A 21,682-nucleotide genomic window follows, 5' to 3' on the forward strand; every position below is an offset into this window, starting at 1 on the left:
GTATGTGCATTTCAGAAATCTATCGTTAATGGCCGACTTCAAGACCGGCAGCCAGCCCTCTCCCTCGGCTAGGAGGAGGCTGTCCGCCCGGGAGGGGGGGGGGGGTACCGCCAGCCGGATCTCTGCTCTGGGGGCTGGGCTCTGGGTGCGCAGTGAGCCAGCCAGCAAACACGCGGTCCACGGTGCTGCTGTATTTACATTATAATGTGTTTGTATGTAACATAGACGGTTATTGAAACGTGACCGGTAGGTTTCAGATTTGTCCAGTAAAATACATTATTTAGCGACTGGACTGCTGTCTCCCTCTGCTCAGAGGCAGTTTGCCTGGGTCCACTCGCCTCGCCTCTCAACAGTCAGTCCCTCAGCCAAGACCTTTTCAACAGTCAAATCAAACTCCTCCAAACGCTATGTCCCGCCTCTACCCTGTTTCACTATGTCCCACCTCTACCCTGTTTCACTATGTCCCGCCTCTACCCTGTTTCACTGGGGTCGAGAACACGTCATGATAAGGAAGTCACATACTGTGTGTAAATGGCATTTCAGCTGGACTTTAAACAGATTTGGTGCTGCTGAATCTTTGTCATATTCTGTACCCTGAAATGATTTATAAGGCTCTAAATTATAACCCCCCCCCCCCCCCCCCATTTAATTTTTTTTTGTTTAGTCTTTGTCATGTCCTGTTTGTATTGTGAAAAATAAATTAAAAATAATAAGGGAAAAAATGAGTTTAGCACACTGTTGCTTAACAAATACAGTACACAAAGCCTAGCCTATACTGTACTACCTCAGCTCTACGAGGCGAGAGGAATCTGTGCATTGGGAGGAAGGTGGGGGTTAAAATGTAGATAAACACAGGGTCTAAACCTCTGGGGAGGCCATTGTGGAGAAATCAGTAGGGCATCATGACATAGCCTATATCCACCCACGCTGCACTCAGCAGTCACAGTCACAGTCACAGACACACTAGGATCCTTCAATGCGATTTGAGAATAGCTATGCAGACGTTACAGAGTCCCATTCAGTAAAACACAGTCAATATAGCCATCACATATTGAGCAAGTCACAGTAGCATGAGTAAGAAGTCACTTTCAAAGCCCCAACATTTCAATTAAGATTGAATTTAAGAAGTAATTTTCAAATGCCCCAACATCTCAATTAAGACCGAATTTAAGACTAGACTGAAACTGAAAGTCCGTTATCAAACGATTGCTAATCATGTTGCACTTAGGCAGTGAGATAAGGAGCTTCCTTCACGATAGACATCTCAGTCTGAGCCATGTGTTGCTCTCAGACGCAGCCTAACCACAGACTAGTCTCTCCACTGGTTGATCAGTCGCAGCCTAACCACAGACTAGTCTCTCCACTGGTTGATCAGTCGCAGCCTAACCACAGACTAGTCTCTCCACTGGTTGATCAGTCGCAGCCTAACCACAGACTAGTCTCTCCACTGGTTGATCAGTCGCAGCCTAACCACAGACTAGTCTCTCCACTGGTTGAACAGTCGCAGCCTAACCACAGACTAGTTTCTCCACTGGTTGATCAGTCGCAGCCTAACCACAGACTAGTCTCTCCACTGGTTGATCAGTCGCAGCCTAACCACAGACTAGTCTCTCCACTGGTTGATCAGTCACAGCCTAACCACAGACTAGTCTCTCCACTGGTTGATCAGTCGCAGCCTAACCGCAGACTAGTCTCTCCACTGGTTGATCAGTCGCAGCCTAACCACAGACTAGTCTCTCCACTGGTTGATCAGTTGCAGCCTAACCACAGACTAGTCTCTCCACTGGTTGATCAGTCGCAGCCTAACCACAGACAAGTCTCTCCACTGGTTGATCAGTCGCAGCCTAACCGCAGACTAGTCTCTCCACTGGTTGATCAGTCGCAGCCTAACCACAGACTAGTCTCTCCACTGGTTGATCAGTGAGTCGCAGCCTAACCACAGACTAGTCTCTCCACTGGTTGATCAGTCGCAGCCTAACCACAGACTAGTCTCTCCACTGGTTGATCAGTCGCAGCCTAACCACAGATTAGTCTCTCCACTGGTTGAAAGTCATTGGTTGATTCCACTCCGCATTCTCCAGTCGGCTGATACCCATTGGCTAGTGTCACTGCCACTGCCTTCTCAACACAGACAATAGCAGTCTTTGTATGTAATGCTTGGCTACGCTGTGTGTGTGTGTGTGTGTGTGTGTGTGTGTGTGTGTGAGTGTGAGTGTGAGTGTGAGTGTGAGTGTGAGTGTGTGTGTGTGTGTGTGTGTGTGTGTGCGTGCGTGTCTCTGTGTGTGTGTGTGTGTGTGTGTGTGTGTGTGTCTTTCCGCCGCTCTGACCAGGAATTCCTTTCTCTGCTGCAGCCTCTTGGCGTAATGAAGTGATGATGAAAATTAATTTCACAAAGAAATGGTTAAGACAGCTCAAATGACTCCATCAGCTCACGATAATTAAACTAAGGGGGAAGGAAGAGATGGAAGCTTCCTCTTCTCTCTGGGTCTCTTCACGAGGCTTTCTGTCTGCAGGATTACTGTCATGGGAGATGACAAAGAACAGCCACACAGAGCAACTGAGCTCCAAGACGAGGGTGTACATCACGGACACCCACCAAATATGTTCATCGGCGTCGGCTAGATAAGGACCTAAGCTAGATAAAGAAGAACATTCCTCATTTGCTTAAAACAAAACAAAAAACAGTATACAATATAGGACTAAAGGGGCAGCAGCAGGGTGGTGTAGTGTGTAAAATAGGCCTGCACGATATGAAAAAAATCTGCAATGTGCGATAACATTATTCAATATTGCGATGACTTGTGATAATCAAACCAATATTGTAATTATGCATATTAGCTATACAGTTCCTATGTGTTCCTTTCTGCTTTAATACAGCTAAGATAGACCCCAAACATGCATGGCTCTCTGTTACCGACTCGAGCTGAAAGGACACACAGCGTGTTCGGAGGGGCGGAGTGCACCGCTGCAAGGGAGAGGTGTGCGCTGGATTGACAACACGAGACAAAACGATCACATGTTGAGTGTGAACACATGGCGGGCACGTATAAATAAAATTATTTTTGTTATTCATTGCGTTTCAGCCAGCGTTTCAGCCGATTCAATTTTGCAGTAAGGTTTTATCAAGAATGGGATTGGTAAGGTGCAACAAGGAATTAGAAGAGTATCCTTGCAATACAAAGGATCCAGCCACCAATAAGCTCCGCTTTGCAACAGTACCCATGTTCCTTGGGAAATGATGCTGCATCCATCCACCCACTCCCAGGTCGCTTTCTCCTAGCTGCCCGTCCGGTCAAACCAGTCAACTCTCAAGCCAGCGCTACAGACACGCTATTTGAATAGGGTTGTCCTACTGAGTGTCCCTCTCTCCCTCTCCAGTAAAGCCTGCAGCATCTCTGTGTTTGTTTTCCAACAGCTTCTTATGATGAATCCGCAACCCAATGATCTCAGCCTTCGCCCTGCAGGACAACACGTCACACAGCCACACCAGAAGCAGAGCAGCAACTCTCTGGAAGCCTTTTAGTCGGGTCATCTGTTTCAGATTGCTGACCGCCATTGCTTACATTGAAGCTGCCCTGAGCAAACTATCTCGAGGTCCTCTATCCTCCCCTCCATCTCTTGACTTTTCATACGGTCATTCACCTTGTTGGTCATATCTGGCTTGGCATAAACAACCTCAGACTTCTTTGCTATTCCATTAGTCGGAGCTTTGATGTCCATCCTATCCTCCATATGGAGCCAGAGTGTGCGACACTCTTTTCAATCTAAGCACACTTTATGTTAACCAAAACAAAAATGGCACACAAGCCTTAAGACTGGCCACAGGTCACGTTGATGACATGGAGAACATCTAGAGTTACACTGAAATGTCAGAGGAGGCAGGAAAAGGCTCCGCCCTGCTGGTAGTCTGTCGTTCCACTGGAAAGCATCAACTCTCTGCTCATGGTCTACGACAGGGAGGGATGAAGTGAATCACATCTAAAAGCCTCATTTTACATGCACTCGAGATAGCATTCAATATTTCACTTTATACATCATTAATTCATAAAGGACAGGTACATTCAAGTTCAAAGACAGTACAAGATGTAATACATAGGGGCCCATTCATAAAAGCAAAGAGTTAGGCTACATCCAGTTCTGGTACGGTTGGCATGATGGATGATGGCATCGACCATCGACCTCTGAGCCTTCTACATCAGACCAGCGTGATTAATTATCTGTTCCAATTAAAATTTTGCAGATTTATAATAATAAAAAAGGCCAAGTCCACTCAACCGTGATGCGCGGGGCAGGAACGGGCGCAGCATTAAACAAGCGAACCCAGTTCAGAGAAGCGGTAGAGCGGAGAGGAGGGGAGGATAAGCAGAAATTGGTTGTGTTGTTGTGAAAATGTTAAGACAAAGAAGAAGAAACTTCACGTTCTTTCCTGTTTTCAACCCAATGTGAGTAATGTTACAACAAGTCTTCCACTGTGAAATCAACCTGCCTGCTTCCATGAAGTCGCTCCATTACATACTGTAGGCTGCTGCTGCTGTGTTTCTATTTCTCTTTAATGTTAGCTTCAAAACTGAGCCCACGCAAATCTAACGTTAGCCCGTCAGTAATTCTGTCAGTTTTCTGCCAGCTAGTTAAGATAGATAGATAGATAGACTTTATTGCAGACTCAAGGTCCATACAAAAATACAGTCAAATACACATAATACAAAAAAGATTAAAAGAAAACACAAAATAAAAATAGTCTAGTGACTCATTTTAAAAGACACCTATACCAGTGCTCCCAAAGCTGAGACGTGCAGCGTGTGGCACTGTACGCAATGTTCACCAGCACCACCACAAGTTGATTTTCAGAATCATTTAGCCGACAGATAAACCTGTACATTACATTTCTCAAGACAGCTTGCAGTGTGTTCACTCCAGCACTCACAAACATCTCACTCGCACTAGTCCATCTGGGCCTTTTTAGCAGTATTCTCAGAGCATCATTATATGCCACTTGCAGTCTCTGAAGGCTGGCTTTTTTTATAGTTCAACCACAGATGTGCAGTGTACAAAGGTGAACAGTACGCTGTAAACAGAGTCAGCTTCACTCCATCACTGCAACAACCAAATTTACGTGACAATACATTTGCCCGCACATACAACATACGACACTGACGATAAATGTCCTCGTCATCTGTCAGTTGGTCTGTGATCACGTGACCAAGATATTTCACTTCACTGCAGACATTCAGAACATTACCAGACAGTTTAAAGTCAGGAAAGGTCATACGTCTATCTTCCACGGTTCTGCAAATCATAATAGCACTTTTTGAATCGTTATATTTTACATCCTGTTGTTCCCCAAACACAGAGCACACATTAAGGAGCTGCTGCAGACCGGCTGAGCTCGGGCTAAAAATGACACAATCATCCGCGTACATAAGATGGTTCATCACTGTACTGCCGACCATACAGCCAGTTTTACATAGGCTTAATTTACAAACGGCATTACAGCACCGCAGCGACTTCATAAGTCATTAATTAATCCCGCCCCCCTATCAACGATGATGCCATCGTCCATCGCGATGTTTCACTGTGGAACCATCGTGATGGCTATTGGGTAATATCCAGATTTTACTACTATTGAGAAACCCATACGCCATCCATATGTGATCTGATAACTTTTTGAATAATATTTTCCTCTGTAAATGAATGCAATTATGCAAAACTGACTAGGTCTTTATAAGATATAAAATGGCAATTGACTTTTCTTCCTTTTTTGATCTTCCCCGGCTAAATTAATGCGCTTACAGTTCTGCACAGGCAAACCCCAGCAAGACAAAAACAACTAGCGTCATTTTGACGAGGTTTCTCAAATACCTATGTATGTACAAATTTAAAATGTTTCTGAGCAAAAATAGTCAGGGGGAATGCTCACAGACCAAAGCATTGTGCAGTTCAGGTCATTCTAATCAGACCTCATGTAATTTAACTCTACAGTACATACTTAAACCCTGATTCAGACCCCTGCTCTGCTAGGAACTAGCTCCCTCAGGCAAGGCTTTTTCTTACAAACTTTTCCATATCCGCTTAGTGTCATTGTCCGTCCGTCAGACCGATCCAAAAGCTCCTGAAGACAGTAGCCAACTGCAGCCAGACTCCAACGAGCCTCGAGGACACAAGGTTTTGTTTAACTTCATCTGCAACTCATCTCTGATTCCTGCCAGTAGGAGAAGGAAACAACTCAAACTGTCCCAGAGATGTCAGGGGCAGTTCTGGAGGAACCCCCTTGGGATAGACTCGCTTCTTCTCAGTCTCCAAAACGCTTTGCTCAAATCAGAGCCTCGGGACAAACTCACAGCTTTCACTGCTAAAACTGGGTGGAAACAGTTAAAGAGTACAAAAAAAGGGAAATGCAGAACCAAGTCTTCACGGCGGCCCTTCATGCAGAAGTTGTGTGTTTGTAAATGGATAAAACAGAATCAAATGTAACTTTACTTGGACATCCATTTTGGATGTTTTAAAAAGCTCTCTCTGTGTTACAAAGTGAGTCACTGTATCTCCAGTTGATTTCACTGTGAGGATAACGGGGGGAAGAGCATCCTTTCCAGTATTACGTGACAAAGGGCCGTAGGTTTGTTAGCAGCCGTTAAAGGCCGGGTTTTCCGTGGGGAATATGAATATATATTAAATCTCACGCCCCTAAGGTTTTAGAATCCGTTGAAATTTTTGAAATTGGTTGTTTACAGCCTGAGATATCACCAGAAATCCACTCTGTGTGTGTGGGGGGGGGGGGTGGTGGGGGGGGGGGGGGTGCGGGGACTCGAAATACTACATTTCCCACAATGCACTGGGCTCGCGTGGCCTTCGTTTCCATGCCCACCCCTCAGGCGTTTGGCTGATATCAAACTCCAGTAGGTGGCGGTAATGCACATATATGTTTGCCAACCGCCATAAAACTCAAAGAAGAAGAAGACATGGAGAGAAGACATGGAGAGAAGAAGAAATAAATCGAAAATAAATCGAAAATCAATTGCCTCCAAATTGCACCAAATGTAAACGGTAGTATATATGTCGGGAGATGTCTTCATAAAAAAAATTTCATGCATTTTAAGGCATTTTCGTAGGAGTTACGCGCATCTGATGTTGTAACTATTTTCTGTAAAAATGTGTAAAAACGGGTACATTGCTCAGCGTTGATTTCGTTACTTCAACCCACCTACTACTAGATGTAAAATTTGACGAGCTTTCCAATGCCGCCAGTCCCGTGTCGATTAGTGCTTCCGTTCCCGAGATAATGGTCTCTTTGCAAGGAACTATGGGAAGCTAATATTAGCTACAGCAGGCTAGGCGGTTGACAAGATGGCTGCGTTTTTGTTTTGGTCAAGGCCTATGAAGGGGCGTGGAGGACCTCTAGAGGCGGGACCATGGCCAACAACAGTTGTAGTTCATAGGTGCACGACTTCCGCAAGGCGGACTTAGGCCAGATGACGCGAAACGCGTCGGCTGGCCCAAAAAATATGTGAGAGATGCTTGATATCTCTGGCAGTGAATATCCAATTTCAAAAATTTCAACGGATTCGAAAACCTTAGGGGCGTGAGATTTAATATATATTCATATTCCCCACGGAAAACCCATCCTTTAACAGCTCGCTGCTGTTCTAGCAACTGTCTTGCATTTAGAAGTCCCCAGATAACTGACATCATGACACTAGACTACCCTTTGGATTACACTTGTTATTGGCTCAAACGTTGTGTTAAAGACAGCCCTATTCACCTCATGTTCCAACACAGGGGGGCAGCCAGTTACTTCCTATTGTGTTTACACTTCCTGTGTGACAGTACAGTACTAGTGTGTGACCAGCTACAACAGACGGTGTTTTGAACAGGAAGTCATAAACACACAACTGAGTCAAGTAGGCGGGGCTACATAAGGCGATCCCAAATGGGAGCTGACAATTCCATCACTGTACGTATGTTGACTGGATGTGAATGTGTGGATGTGACTGTGACAACTATATGTTTGCCTGCTGCCTTTCTGAACCCACACAAAGCATGTGCATGGCACCCATGCTCTTAGTATTTCGCCACTATTCAAAGCATGGCACCCACTCTTCCCTAAAGCGAGGCACCCATAAGCTCTATATGTGAACATGTGCTTATTTGGCAAAAGGACTCACTACTAAAGGCTTGCAGCCAATTAAATTAGGCATAGTTTGGTTGCTTAGAAATTGACATATGTCCGTTTGCAAGATGTGCGTCTATATTTCTCATTCTCTCCCCACCTCCTCCCTCCCCCTGCTCTCTTCTCCCCCACACCCCCCCCCCCTTCCCCTCTCCTGCTCTCTCCTCTTGCTCCTTCCCCACCTCCTATACCCTCCAACATCTCCCATTCCCTCCCCACCCCATCACTCTCTCACATTCCCCCTGCTCTTCCCCCTTCTCCTGCTCTCTCCTCTGCTCTCTCTTCATTTCTATATTTTCTATATTATCAATTGTTCAAATGTTATCTTTATTCTGTATATTCTTGTTACTGTTGTGTCAGCTAGAATCAGCTAGACATACTTTCTGTGAAGCCCTCTGAGACATGCTTGTGAATTAGGGCTATATAAATAAACTTGACTTGACTTGACACACAGCCCACATCATCCAGTGAATGAAATGGAATCTATAGTGACATGAGAGCAGAGGTGAGAATAAGGCCCTGTCCTGGCCCCCGTCTGTAACTCTAAAGGCAACTGGTAATTTAACTGTCCATCATTTTACTGAGATGAAGTCCCAGTTTGTGATAAGGTCTTCTGCTGTAGCATTTGTCTTCAGAAATGACGCCCCCGTTCATTCTGTATCACACTTCCCCCCAGTCCCTCCTCTGCACATCAAATCAAAAGACCACTGCTTATTTTAACGACAGACTGTGTAGACTTGTGGTTCCTGTTTTGCAGAAAGAGAGAGGGATGACCGAATGTATCAGGGGAGAGAGAGAGAGAGACAGACAGCCAGGGAGGAGAGCTGTGAGACTTCAAGAAGGAAAGAGAGAGAGAGACGTTTATCATTACAGAGAGACTGCTTGAACAAAGAGAAGAAAAACATGTCAAAGATGGTGGAGATATGACGGCACAAAGAAAGAACGTAACAGGCAGCTGTAGGTTCAGCGCCATTCTGACCGCAGACGCTCACATGTTCAAAACCACAACACATCTCTCCTTCTGGTTTGATATGTCTCAGGCTACAAACACCCCGGGGGGATGGGGAAGAAGGCTGATAGCTAAGAGCATTTCAATAGTTTACTCTGTGTCTGTGTAGTCAAGATTAATTATTCACATCACGAAGACGCAGTTCCACTTCATCTTAAGTTCACAAATGGAGCAGGGAAAGTTGCTCAGACGGTTTAATAAAAGAAAATAGCTGCATGATTGCTGGGGCGACACGAAAATGGGGGATGTGTGTTTGGAAGGGGGGGGTGGGTGTTTGGGGGGTGTTTGGGGGGTTGGAGTACAGAGCTCCTACGAAAAGCCCTGTAGGTAGGTTCTCTCATCCCACTGACTGACATCACAGGAACCTCAACAATCTAATCCCTGTGTGTTTTTGTGTCGGCGGCATCACTCGGCTCACCTGGGCTGCGAGTTCTCCTCGTACATGCGCTCCTTGCCCTCCTTGAACAGGCTGATGGTCTGCTTGGTCTTCTTGGTCAGGTTCTCCATGAAAACCCGGAAGTACTCGTTGTCCCCGAGGGTCTCCATTTTGCCCTCGTAGCGAGACAGGATGGTGCGCAGGTGCTGGTAGGTGTCTGGCAGCAGGTCCAGGATGTACGGCGGGCTGTTCTTCAGGGCCAACTTGGGGTTCTGGCACAGACGCACCACCTGCAGAGAGGGAGGATGTGAGGAGGAAGAAGAGAGGAGGCAGCAGCCCGGGAGGGAAGGGTAGAAACACAAAGAGAGCAGATGTGTTAGAAAGAGAGTGGTGAGACACGGCTAAAGAAGAGGGACAGAGGACATCATATATATACAATAATATATATAATATATAATATATAATATATAATATATAATATATAATATATATAATATATACAAATGTATTTGGTGCAGCAGTGAGGCAGAATTTACACAGCATGTAAAAAGAGTCTCATGTAATATAGCTCTTTCATGTACTTATCCTTAGTGCAAAGTGTAGTCAGCTGGCCAGCGAGGAGACACACAGGATGGGAAATCCCACAGCGAAGCGAAAGAGTGCGAGAAAAGGCTCTTAAAAGCCCTGCCAAAGAGTTAAGCTTTGAGCTCTCAGAGGCTGACAAGTCTCTGAAGATTATTTAATATATATATATTAATATATTTGCTATCTCAACCCGTTCAAAAATACCCTCTCACACAGCTTTCTGACGGGTTGCCTCTCAACACTGGTCACCCACAGCACTTTCTAGTATCTAAAAAAAGGACAAAAGAGGATGAGGGTGGAAGTGGACAATCATCAGCCTTTTCTCGTTACAGATCACATCTCTGAAGCGACGCAGCGGGACGTCGCTGACTGCACGACTTGTTTATTATTCTGTGATCACTGTTGTCGGAGGTCATAAGGCCGGCCGGCGTCGTCCGTTTGATTCTTCTCATTTTCGGAGCTTCTTCTCGCAGCTTTTGTTTCCACACACATTTTCCTTTAAGCTTGTTTAGAGAAGCTGTCGTGGTGTTTACACTTCCTCATTTTCATTCGCCAGAAACTGCTACACCACTTCTGCCTTGAAAAAATAAAAACTCTCTTTATTCGAGACTAGACTTTGCTTGCCGGCCAAATTTGACCAGTTGACGCACTGACTAATGTGGGATATAATAATAATATAATAATAAGCTACTAGTGAAATACAAGCTGCTTCCTCAGCACACAGAGCAAACAGCCTCAAGTAGACTGAAGTACCAAACAACACCTTGATGCCCACATGCTGAGTAACTCTGCCCACGATGGAGCCTGGTATACAGACACATAGCTCAAGTCAACCAGCCTGACTAGCATCAATCATTAACACCAGCGAGGGTGAATTCTGTCATGATTGCCTTATAAAACATGCAAAGTTAAGACGCCCCTGGTCAATGGTCAGACCTTAGCAGGACAGTTTTCATAAATCAACTATACCCGCTCAACAGGCAAACCAGACTGTATATGTATCAGTAATGTTCAACCTCCCCAGTCCCCAGGCCTGTCTCGCTGTACTGCCGCACTGTGTCTGAGTCGGAGCTTGGTTGACCATTAAAAAGATACTGGAGTGAAGCCTAGAACTCTTAGTCATACGGCTCTGTACGGACGTGGCTGTTGTCACGTTTAGCACCGGAGCCAAAACTGGACCAAATGTACGTTGTGTGCTTACAGAGCAGCACTGGAGTAAACTTGCGTTTCAAAATCCCGTGTCCTGACTTGAACCTACATGGTTATAGAGCGAGTCTGTCAGCCATACCGGTGACTGAACAATTGCACGCCGACAACAGGACATGGCTCATTCTTTAGTAGAACAGGCCAGACTTTTCTCTCCTAATCATGTGTGAGTGTTTGAGATCAATGTGGTAGGAAGAGCATTACAAGCGTGTCAGCGTGGATTTCCGGGGCTTCTGCATTTTTGGAAACCACTGGTTTATCAGTAGTATGGGAAAGCTACTGGAAGTCATCTGATGTGAGATTCCAAAAAACCTTAGCAGAGCTTCGATCATCTCGTGACAGAAATCTAATACTGGCTCATCGTTATCATTCAGGGTTTTCCCTTCCTTTCCAAATCTTAGGTGTCGTGACGTAAAGGGAAAATGTCATAAATCCAGATCTCAAAAATGTCCTGCTACACAGACCGAGTGTGTAAGATCCATTACTATTAGGGACATTTGATCTCAGTCTGTAGGTGGGCCACTGCACTCAGAGCAGCTGGTGCATCATCATCCCTGTATCAAATGTCTATCAAAAAGAATGGGGTCGCTCTTGACAGCGAGGATATTTTTAAGCAGTATTTATTTCACGACTAAATGTTTTTGGCACTCCGGCCTTCATCACTGCCTGTGGTTCGGAAGTCCACTTCCATCTTATCTACAGGGTGTTTGTGGGTCACAGGGGAAGCGGGGTTCACATTAGGGTTGGCACGATGGCATCGACCGTCGTCGATGGGCCGACCCCCATCGACCTCTGAGCCTTCTACATCGGATCATCATGATTAATTATCTGTTCAAATTAAAAGTTTGCAGTTTTAATAATAAAAAAGGCCAACTCCACTCAACCGCGACATACGGGCGACATTGAACAAGCGCACCCTGTCCCCAGTTCCGAGAAGCGGTAGAGCGGGTACGAGGAGGGGGAGGATAAGCAGAAGTCGGTTCGGTTGTGTTGTTGTGAAAATGTTAAGACAAAGAAGAAACTTCACGTTCTTTCCTGTTTTCAACCCAATGTGAGTAATGTTACAAGTCTTTAACTGTGAAATCAACCCGCCTGTTTCCATGAAGTCGCTCGCTTACTTACATACTGTAGGCTGCTGCTGCTGCTGCGTTTCTATTTCTCCTTAACATAATGTTAGCTTCAAAACTGAGCCCACGCTAATCTAACGTTAGATCCGCCAGTAATTCTGCCAGTTTTTGAGGAAAAATCACATGTGTAGTGTACTTCATGGCGCAATTGAAACAGGATCAAACAATTATTTATTATTATATTTATTATTGTTATTCGCCGTTCACCACCACTCATTTTTTCAGACGCTGGTTTGCATGCTGAAGCAGGAAGTAGGCGTGACTTTGGCTCTATCGTCACGGACACTCCTCCACACCCCAGGCTTCCAAAGCCAGAAGGTGTATAGATGAGGTGAGGAACTTAATTCAACGTTTACATACAGTATCATCGCCTACAGTATCCTCACTGACGCTCCACCCGTTCCCTAGGCCTCGAAACCCAGGTCTACACCGGTTCTGTCTGAGACCAGGTAATAGCGTTGCCAAGGGGTTCACCACTAACATTATCAACTGTCTACCAGTACACATGTACTCACACACAGACACACATGGAAAGACAGGGTTACTGAAAGTCATTCATGTTTTTTTTTTGTTTTTTTTACCGGGATTTTCAACAAAGGTGGCGGCCTATAATACACAGGTGGCCCGGCCCGGCCTTTGAGTTGGGAAAACCCTGGTCAATAAAGGGGTCATAAAACGTTGACCGCCTCCACGCTAAACGGCATTCCACTCCTCTCTTCTCTCCTCTTCCTGTCTGTCACTGGCCATCTCTCTGTCTCTCTCTCATTCACGTCAAAGTGGGACGATAGCACCATGCTAGCATAGAAGAGCAACCCAAATGAACTGTGAAATAAACCCCCAACTGTGCACACAGCCCACCTGTGACTCAAGCTAAAAAAAAAAATCTGTGGTTTACAGATCATCTTCTTTAGATCTGATCAAGCAAAGGAAAGACGACTGAGTCGACACCTGGCAAAGAGCAAGGTACTTTTCTACATAAAGCTCAGGGTGTATAAAGACAAGCCAGTTTGCAGAAGAACACTTGATTGTGGTTGAATTTCTGCGAGAAATTAGCTGTAAACAGTCAATTCTGTGCTTCCTTGTTTCCCTCCAGCTCTGAAGCTGTTCCATGCTGCACGTCTGATCCAAATGAATAGACACACAATTATAATGAAATGAAGACAAGGATTTGTCAATTTACCAAGATAGACTTTCATATGACCCACAGTTAAGATAACCTGTTTCAATGGAATAAAGCAACGTTTTACACATATCAGGCTATAATGTGAACAGTATCATAAATTACACTCTTACAAAATTGTGTCAAGGAGGCTTTCACTCGTACATAAAAGTCAAAGATAATATCACTGTCATATACAGAGCTGAAACATATGTTTTGTCTACCAGACATAATGATTAGTTCATCCCAAAATTATACAACCACGTTAATTATTATTTTACCAGACAACTTTTTAGGGTAAAATATGACCACAGCCAGTGTGTTGTTTACTAGTATTTGGCTGGTGGCCAATGGTAATTTACTTTGCACCTGGTCATACAATAACAGCTCTTTGGATTACTGAATTGCAAAGAAGCCTGGCTGGTGCATGGTGTGATGTAACAGGAGAGACGCCATTACAGTGCTAAAATAATATTTAAACGATGCACTGGTCAGCGAAATTGGTAACAGCATGAGTAAAAGCATCAAGAATGTTATACTCTGTCAGACATGGTATTGTAGGCTTCTCTGCAAGGGAGAATTTGTCTTGCTCATTCATTATGCTACTCATAACTTTTAACCTACATAGTCGTGCGTGGGAGGGAGCTGGTGTTTTGAAAAGAGAGAGCGGCTACAGGTATTGGCCTATCCTGGGCTGTGGTTTTCCTTTAAACAACTCTGAACAATATTTTCACTTCTATTTTAAAAGGTCTGGTGGACTAAAAATACTTTGGCCCTTTTAGCCTGTCAAAGGTAAACCACTTTTTTTTCTACCCCACTGATGCTCTCCCTCATAGATGATAGATCTCCTTGGCTCAGATGAAAGTGACTCTAGTCTGACTTTTAAGGCCTCTCAGTCTCAAAAGCTTTTTAGATCAACCATCCAGTCTTGCCTGCTATTTAAGATGTTGAGAAAGTCTCTCTCACTCTCACACACACACACACACACACACTCTTTAAGTTTTCTTGACAGCCCAACACCACATCTGACCATTGGTTCTGAAATACTTCGCTTTTGTCAGGAGGAAAAATAATTAAACACTGACGCTGCAGTGTCACTTCTGTTTTCATGTTTGTTTTAGGTGACCTCCTCAAAATAAAGATGTAGAGAAAAGTCCCGGCCACACAATCTACCATTGATGGTAATGTAGTAAAACATACCGGAATGTGGGTTCTTAATAATAGCTTTGTCAAAAGGCTTGGTCTCTTAACCCCAATGCTCTACTAAGGCCTCAAAGAGGAAGAGGAGACACAAAAGAGTGTCTTGTCCTCCTATTCACTGTAATAATGTTGTGTGAATCTCACAGGAAACTGGAGGTCAAGCAGCTACAGAGTTTTTTCCGAGAAGTGAAGCTGAAACGAGCCTCCCCTGTGAAACAGGATAATTGGCCTTGTTAAATGGTACATTTCCTATATTTCCACAATGCTTTGTTAGTCTCCAAAGGAAGTCTAATTTCTGATGGGCAATTGACTGTACTAACGTTAGGTATTTCAGCAATTTAGATATTTATTTGCTAGAAACCTCCCAAAAACTGCCATAAGTTAGCTAAATTTAGACTCTGGATTTATGACATGTTTCTAGGTGTTAACGTTACCCCTTACAGCAATAAGTGACCAGTGCTTGCATAATATGCCATGGATGGATCACTGGCACTGTAACCTTACTGGCATTCTGTCAAGCAGTTTGTTCTACCCCTTAACATAATACACTGGTGTGTTGAAGTGGTGTGCGGCAGCCTGGCACACGCAACACAAAACAGGACAGATAAGGTTAGCAAATGAGCTACTAGCTCACCCCCAGCTGACTAGCTAACGTTAGCAACGCAAGACCTGCAGCAGCAGGCGAAGATAGCTATAGCGGTTAGCTAACGTTAATCGCTAGTTAGCTGAGGTTAGCTAGCAGTATCCCGAAGCGCTAGCTAATATTATTCATCACGAACCTTGTCCATCCATTTCCAACATTTCTCCACCGTCTTTTTGTCCACGGCCCCTGGCTGGTGATGGGAGTGGAGGTGGTGATGGTGTGGCTGGAACGCATCCTTCATCATCCCGATGAGCCCCCCGCCTTTCTTCAGGTTCCCTGCCATGGTCGGGCTCGGCTAGGGTCGGCCAGAGCGACACACAGGCGAGGCAGGCTAGGGGTCAGGCAGGCAGGGGACCGTCACCCGGACCACCTCCTGTAGCTAGCTGGACCGTCCGGCCGATGATCCGACCGACCGGTGTTCACCCCCCCGGTGAGGACAGCGCCCGAGTGGCGAATTCGAGCGAGGGTCCGACGGGGGGAGATGTGACTACCGATGCAAGGATCCCATTAGTTTGCCAGATAAATGTCCCGATTGTGTTTGACACAAGCCCCACTCACTCACACAGACACCCTGCAAGCCGCTGTGCTGCTGCAGCTAGCTGCGCTGGCGCTGCTCCTTCTCTCTCTCTCTCTCTGTCTCTGCAGGGACCCACACAGGCTAATTAGCAAAGCAGAAGACCTGTCTCTGCTCGTCCTGAGACAGAGGACAATGGCACCGTTTCTCAGCCTGGAGCCTTGCGGACTGGAGATGGAGTCTGTCCTCTTCTCTGATAACCCCCGATCTCGTTCCCCTTTTTCTCAGTAGCTGTGTCTTTTCTGTGTGTTCAATTGAATCTTGACGGGAAGTTCTGTGGCTGCCTGTGACACTGTCAGTGTCAGCCCTCCTCCTCCGCGGGGCTGGCGACACAATAACGATCGTGATCGAAGAGGGAAATAAATTACCCATACAAACTCAAAGCATCACAAACGTACAGGGTGGCAGGGGCGAATAAATAATTGTGCAAATTAAACATTGCCTACTATTTTTCTATTCTCCGTGACGTGTATGCGCGGCCCTAGCCTTTCCTGTACGTCCCCTTCCGTTTGCCTCGCCCTCGCCCCCCCAAAACTCCACGCCTTCTCCGTGCGCGTTCACGCCCCGCGTTCACACAAAACGTCCAAGAGGGACGCTGAATGTAGCCCTGCATTCTCCCTGTGCGCTCCTTGGTCGCCCCTGACAACAAGGGACGCTTTGACATGTCACACTGGAAATAAAGATCCAATGACATGGCTTGCCTGCTGAGCTAAAAGGGCAAAAGTGCACCAGTCAAGTTGTGATTGGCTGTTATTACAGTCAATCAACTATCAATCAAAGTGGACAGTCAGTCCATGGCAACTCACAATGGACAACAATGGATCACCCCCCTACCATGTAGACGAGTTAAAACAGACCGAGTAGCCTATGCTACAACATGCCTCCAAAGAAAGGGGGGAATAGAAAAATCCAAAATATCATGAAGAAACTACCAGAAAAGAGTAATTTTATTTAGAAGATATCCATGATTCTGTGCTTGTGTGATGCTGATTCATACATTTGCTTACAATTACAATTATTATTCTCTCTTATACAGGTGAAAATGACTTGGAAGCAAAATACAGGCGCAGTATTCTGGATATAGCCGTTCTGCAGGATCATCTTGGTGAGCAGGGAATCTGGGTTAAATTTGCCCTCTGTTACAGTATGTATATTTAACTGCAGCCTACCAATAAGCCAAACTACCAATAGACCCACATACTGTAGTCATACATGCTGCAAATACAGTAGGCTATTATTTGTATCTGGAGAGAATTTGATGGTGGATAAAGTAGGATGATATCTCACTTGACCAAAACCAACCACATGGCTGTCATAGCCTATGCGCTGTGAAACTTAAGTTGTCAATATGTCTCTCCACCAATATCACAATGAAAAACTTTTGTCTATTCCCAGAAAGAGTTATGTGTGCATGTACACATATGTGTGTTTCTGTTTGTGTCAGCCTTAAGGTATGATTCGGCGATGAAGGCCCAATCTGACAGCACCGACCTAAGGAGACGCATGAGAGACATGGAGCAGAGGCTGGAGCACGAGAGACAAGGCCACAGGGATTTCAACTCAGGTATAAATACAATGATGGCAGGAATCAACCTCTCTTTAGCTACAGGATGCATGCAAACGCAAACCCCTTCTATAATTATGTTATTTCATGCATGGCTGAGTGTTTCTTTGCTTTGAAATAAATACATTTTCTCATTTAATATTCCAGTTATTATTCATTAAATATGTATTTGATTACCACAGATAATTATTTTTAATTTCTTACTTTATGAAAATATAATTATATATTTGATCAATTGATTTAGGATTTATGACTAAAATGGTCATAGAGATGCAGCATAAAGAACAGGATGAGGAAGATGAGGAGACAATTCTTGGTCCTCCTGACTCTGAAATCTCTGATGCTGATGACATAGATGTGCCACAGGGTCAAGCTGGAGTTGTGGCTGTGTCTTGGAATCCAGTTCCCCTATGAATACTCCTTTGATGACATAGAAAACTTGTCTGATGAGTCCTCTGAAGAGGAAACTGATAAATAGATTGATTAAAAAGGGGTTTGTCTGGAAGAAGCATCCCCCACTCAGGGCTGAACAAGAAGCCAAAACATCCTGAGGAGCTGCCCAGGACCTGCATCTCTATGACCATTTCAGCCATACCAACCACCCTGGATAAATAAAATCAAGGGTCAAGGTAACCTTAACCTAATGTTCAAGTATTACAGTTACCAAATATTTTCTTAGGTAAAACAATAATAAGACATACATGCATTAGATGTGCAAAAGCAGCCATGTTGAGTTGTGAAATGTGTGGCAGATGAATATTTGTCCACAGTAAATATGTTCTGAATTTCAAACAAATATCAGAAGTTCCTATCAAATTCCATAGTGAATTCATATGGGTCATTTTTGACCCATGTGAAAATTGACGTAGATTTTTTTCCATAAAGTAAAGAAACACTCAGTGATACTTTTTTCCCTTCCAAAAAGTAAGAAAGGAAAAATGGGGGGGGGGTGGTACCTAGAATAGTGAATGATGTAATTAATTTATTGCAAAGCTATAGAAAATAAAAACTCATTCGGGTCACTTTTGACCGATGTTGTACATCAAAGGTAACCTGAATACCTTGATAAAGTGTGGCTCCTCATGAGAGTAAGGACAAGGTGCATGTTGGCCATGGTTAGGGACATTTTGAAAACTCTTAATTAACTGGGAGCCTCCGTCTAAGCTCATTCCAACATCAACCACTTATCGAATATTATTTTAGACTTTAGTCGGCAGTACAAGGGCATGCAGGCAGAGCTGACCACCAAGGTGAAGAGGCTGGAGGATCAAGTCAGCACGCTAAAGGAACAGCTTGGTATGGATCCCACCTTATACTTTATAATAATAACCCCTGTGCATTATGAGTAAGGATACAAGTAGAAGTTTCCATGGGAAGAGTGAGGCAGTGTCTGTGTGCTCAGTCCTGTGTCAGGAGGAGCTGAGGACAGAGAAAAGGGAGCGGGAGCAGGTGGAGCAGGAGAAGGACGCCGCCATAGCTGACCTCCAACACAAACTGGACAACATGGAGACAGACTACCAGAAGATCCTGCATGTGGGTTACGCTCTCTGAGTCACATCTTCATACACAGAAATGAGCAAACCTGTAAACATGTATGTATGTATGTATGTATGTATGTATGTATGTATGTACATACAGTATGTATGTATGTATGTATGTATGTACAGTATGTATGTATGTATGTACAGTATGTATGTATGTATGTATGTACAGTATGTATGTATGTATGGCCTCTGTTCACTTGACAGCATTCATATTTTGCACTGGTTCCGGCAGCACGCACATTTTTTAGTTCAGTGAGACACACACACACACACACACACACTGATTGCATGCTCCAATGGCTGCCAAGAAAAACTCTGAAGCAGACAGCATTAACAAAGTAGCAATAGGAGACTTACAGTATTTCTTTGTTATCTTCATGTCAAGCATAATCTTTTCCAATCACCTCGCTCTTAAAACTTGTCAGAGGTAAACGTTTTTAAAGGGACAGATACCAGGTTGTGACAGGAGGATTTGAGGAAAAACCTCAGCTTCCTTTGACGGTCTTGTCTCGACTGCTGTATCCTGTAGGACACCCTGGACAGCCTGACATCCCAGCTGTCTGTGACTCGGCAGGGATGGGAGGACAAGAGCACAGCCGTCCACCAGGAGTACCAGGAACTGCTCGCTGACTTTGGACTGGACACACTGGACATCTAAATGACAAGGTCCTTCATAATTAATATGATATTCATTGTATTTGACTCTTGTCAGTCCCTTATTATATCTACATTTGCATATTTTTGACTTGATGTCCATGACAGCATCAATTAGCAACTTCCAACTTCATATGCCTCACACTCACACACACACACACACACACACACACACACACACACACACACACACACACACACACACACACACACACACACACACACACACACACACACACACACACACACACACACACACACAGAGAGAGAGAGAGAGAGAGAGAGAGAGAATGTGTCCACCAGAGTGCATAAGAGATTCAGTTATCTATTCATACATTGAATACTGCATTATGTAATGTAATGTTGTGTATCATCCACTAGATGTAGCAAATGACAATTCCTGGTGTGGTCTGGTGGTGGCTCGTTGTCCTAGTTAGTTTTGTATGCTGTATATGGGTCCATATGTGGGGTATTTTGCTCTTTTAGACCCAAGATTGTTCAAAGTTGAATAAAGCATGAAGAAATGCAGTTATATGATATGAAATGAGAACTTATGTAAATGAGCATGTAGCAGACAGTAAGAGTGCCAAGACTACCACTCCAGGTAAGCAAGTATTAACAAAGATGGCAGCACATGTGCAGTTTGCTCCAACTATGTTGAGTGAGGCCAACTATGGCCACATGCCAGGTAGTGAAAGGTGAAAATGGCTACATGAAGCAGAAATAATGTAAGGTGCAATATGATGAACTATAACTTGTTGGCCTGCAGTGCTGAACTCATCTACAGAACAAGATAAACCCAAACAGTTGTGTTCAAACTGTTAAGAACCAATGAACAGACACGCAGTAACAACTAATGATGCAGGAAATATGCTTCAGCCACCCGGCATACATTAATCCAGAACAGCCCCTGTGGGAAAACGGATAAACAAATGTGCTGGGTCTTTTTCATGGACCAGTGCAGCCTTTTTAGCCTTTCATCTGGGAGGTAATGAATCATTTACTCGAGGATTACTAAGATAATTCTGTGCTCTAATGACCAATTAACACAGGAAGTCAGAAGCCTTTCTGTACTGTAAGCCAATATTTCCTCCTTCGACTATAAGGAGTTTCTGCCTGCATGGTCAAATGTTTCTGTTGATTTATGATTTAATGGGTTTGACTGGAGTCGTCCCAGTAGACTCAATGTGATAAGCATATTGCTCCTGCTTTACGCTGAAGGAACGGAGCACAGAAAGTCGCGTGGTCATATGATTTATTGCCAGTGTGTCGTACAGTAACCTTCCCTGTGTGGGTTTGCTACAGCTGTAACTTTTTCCTACAAACCAGCAGCAACAGACAGAATATCATTAAGGACGGTGTTGTACGCGGTGTGAATGATTAATGAAGTATGGCAGTTCCATCTTGGACACTGCTAACATTTGTCTAGCGTCATCTAATAATATACTTCAGCACTCGCTCAGAGATAAATGCTTGTTTAAATTAAAAAAAAGCCAGGCCCTCCACGGATGTGTCGTTTATTCTTTGGCACAAGGCGAATGAGACTTTCCATTCCAATATTGAAAGTAATTTAGTTTTGTCACTATAGCAATATTAGATTTTGTCCCCCCCCCTTTTATTATTACTCAGAAGAACCCTTCTTTTGAGTCGGAAAACCAAAGAAGCTCTGTGTCTGATTTACCAATTTGCACAATAATAGCAGGGTGCATGAGTTTACTCTCATGAATACCTGATGTTCTAGTGCTGGCACTTTCACTTGCACTGAAATTGACTTGGCTGTCTACTGTCTTCTGTGGCTCTCTGGGTAATGATGCTGCGAGATGGCCTCCAGCTGATGAATCAAGATGCCCTCACTGATTTCCCATGGAAGCATATCT

General features: G+C 44.4%; 2 protein-coding genes across 2 annotated transcripts in view; one reads left to right on the forward strand and one right to left on the reverse strand.

The window, feature by feature from the left end:
• Positions 1-16,457, reverse strand: part of cbl (Cbl proto-oncogene, E3 ubiquitin protein ligase) — a 60,119-nt gene extending 43,662 nt beyond the window's left edge. The window contains exons 1-2 of the mRNA XM_083637511.1: positions 15,606-16,457; positions 9,592-9,839 (exon numbers count right to left, since the gene is read on the reverse strand). Of these exons, the coding sequence (XP_083493637.1) occupies positions 9,592-9,839; positions 15,606-15,752 (395 nt within the window). The 5' untranslated portion in view covers positions 15,753-16,457. The remainder of the gene's footprint in view (positions 1-9,591; positions 9,840-15,605) is intronic.
• Positions 16,458-16,920: 463 nt separating this feature from the next.
• On the forward strand, positions 16,921-19,809 carry drc12 (dynein regulatory complex subunit 12 homolog; the record flags this gene model as incomplete). Its single annotated transcript, XM_083636598.1, has 6 exons — positions 16,921-16,984; positions 17,080-17,148; positions 17,488-17,607; positions 18,811-18,903; positions 19,010-19,140; positions 19,681-19,809. 6 exons carry the CDS (start codon positions 16,921-16,923, stop codon positions 19,807-19,809), a joined length of 606 nt encoding a protein of 201 aa, XP_083492724.1.
• Between the last annotated feature and the right edge of the window lie 1,873 nt (positions 19,810-21,682).

Source organism: Poromitra crassiceps (assembly GCF_964638095.1).
Source record: "Poromitra crassiceps genome assembly, chromosome: 5".
Classification (NCBI taxonomy): Eukaryota; Metazoa; Chordata; class Actinopteri; order Beryciformes; family Melamphaidae; genus Poromitra; species Poromitra crassiceps.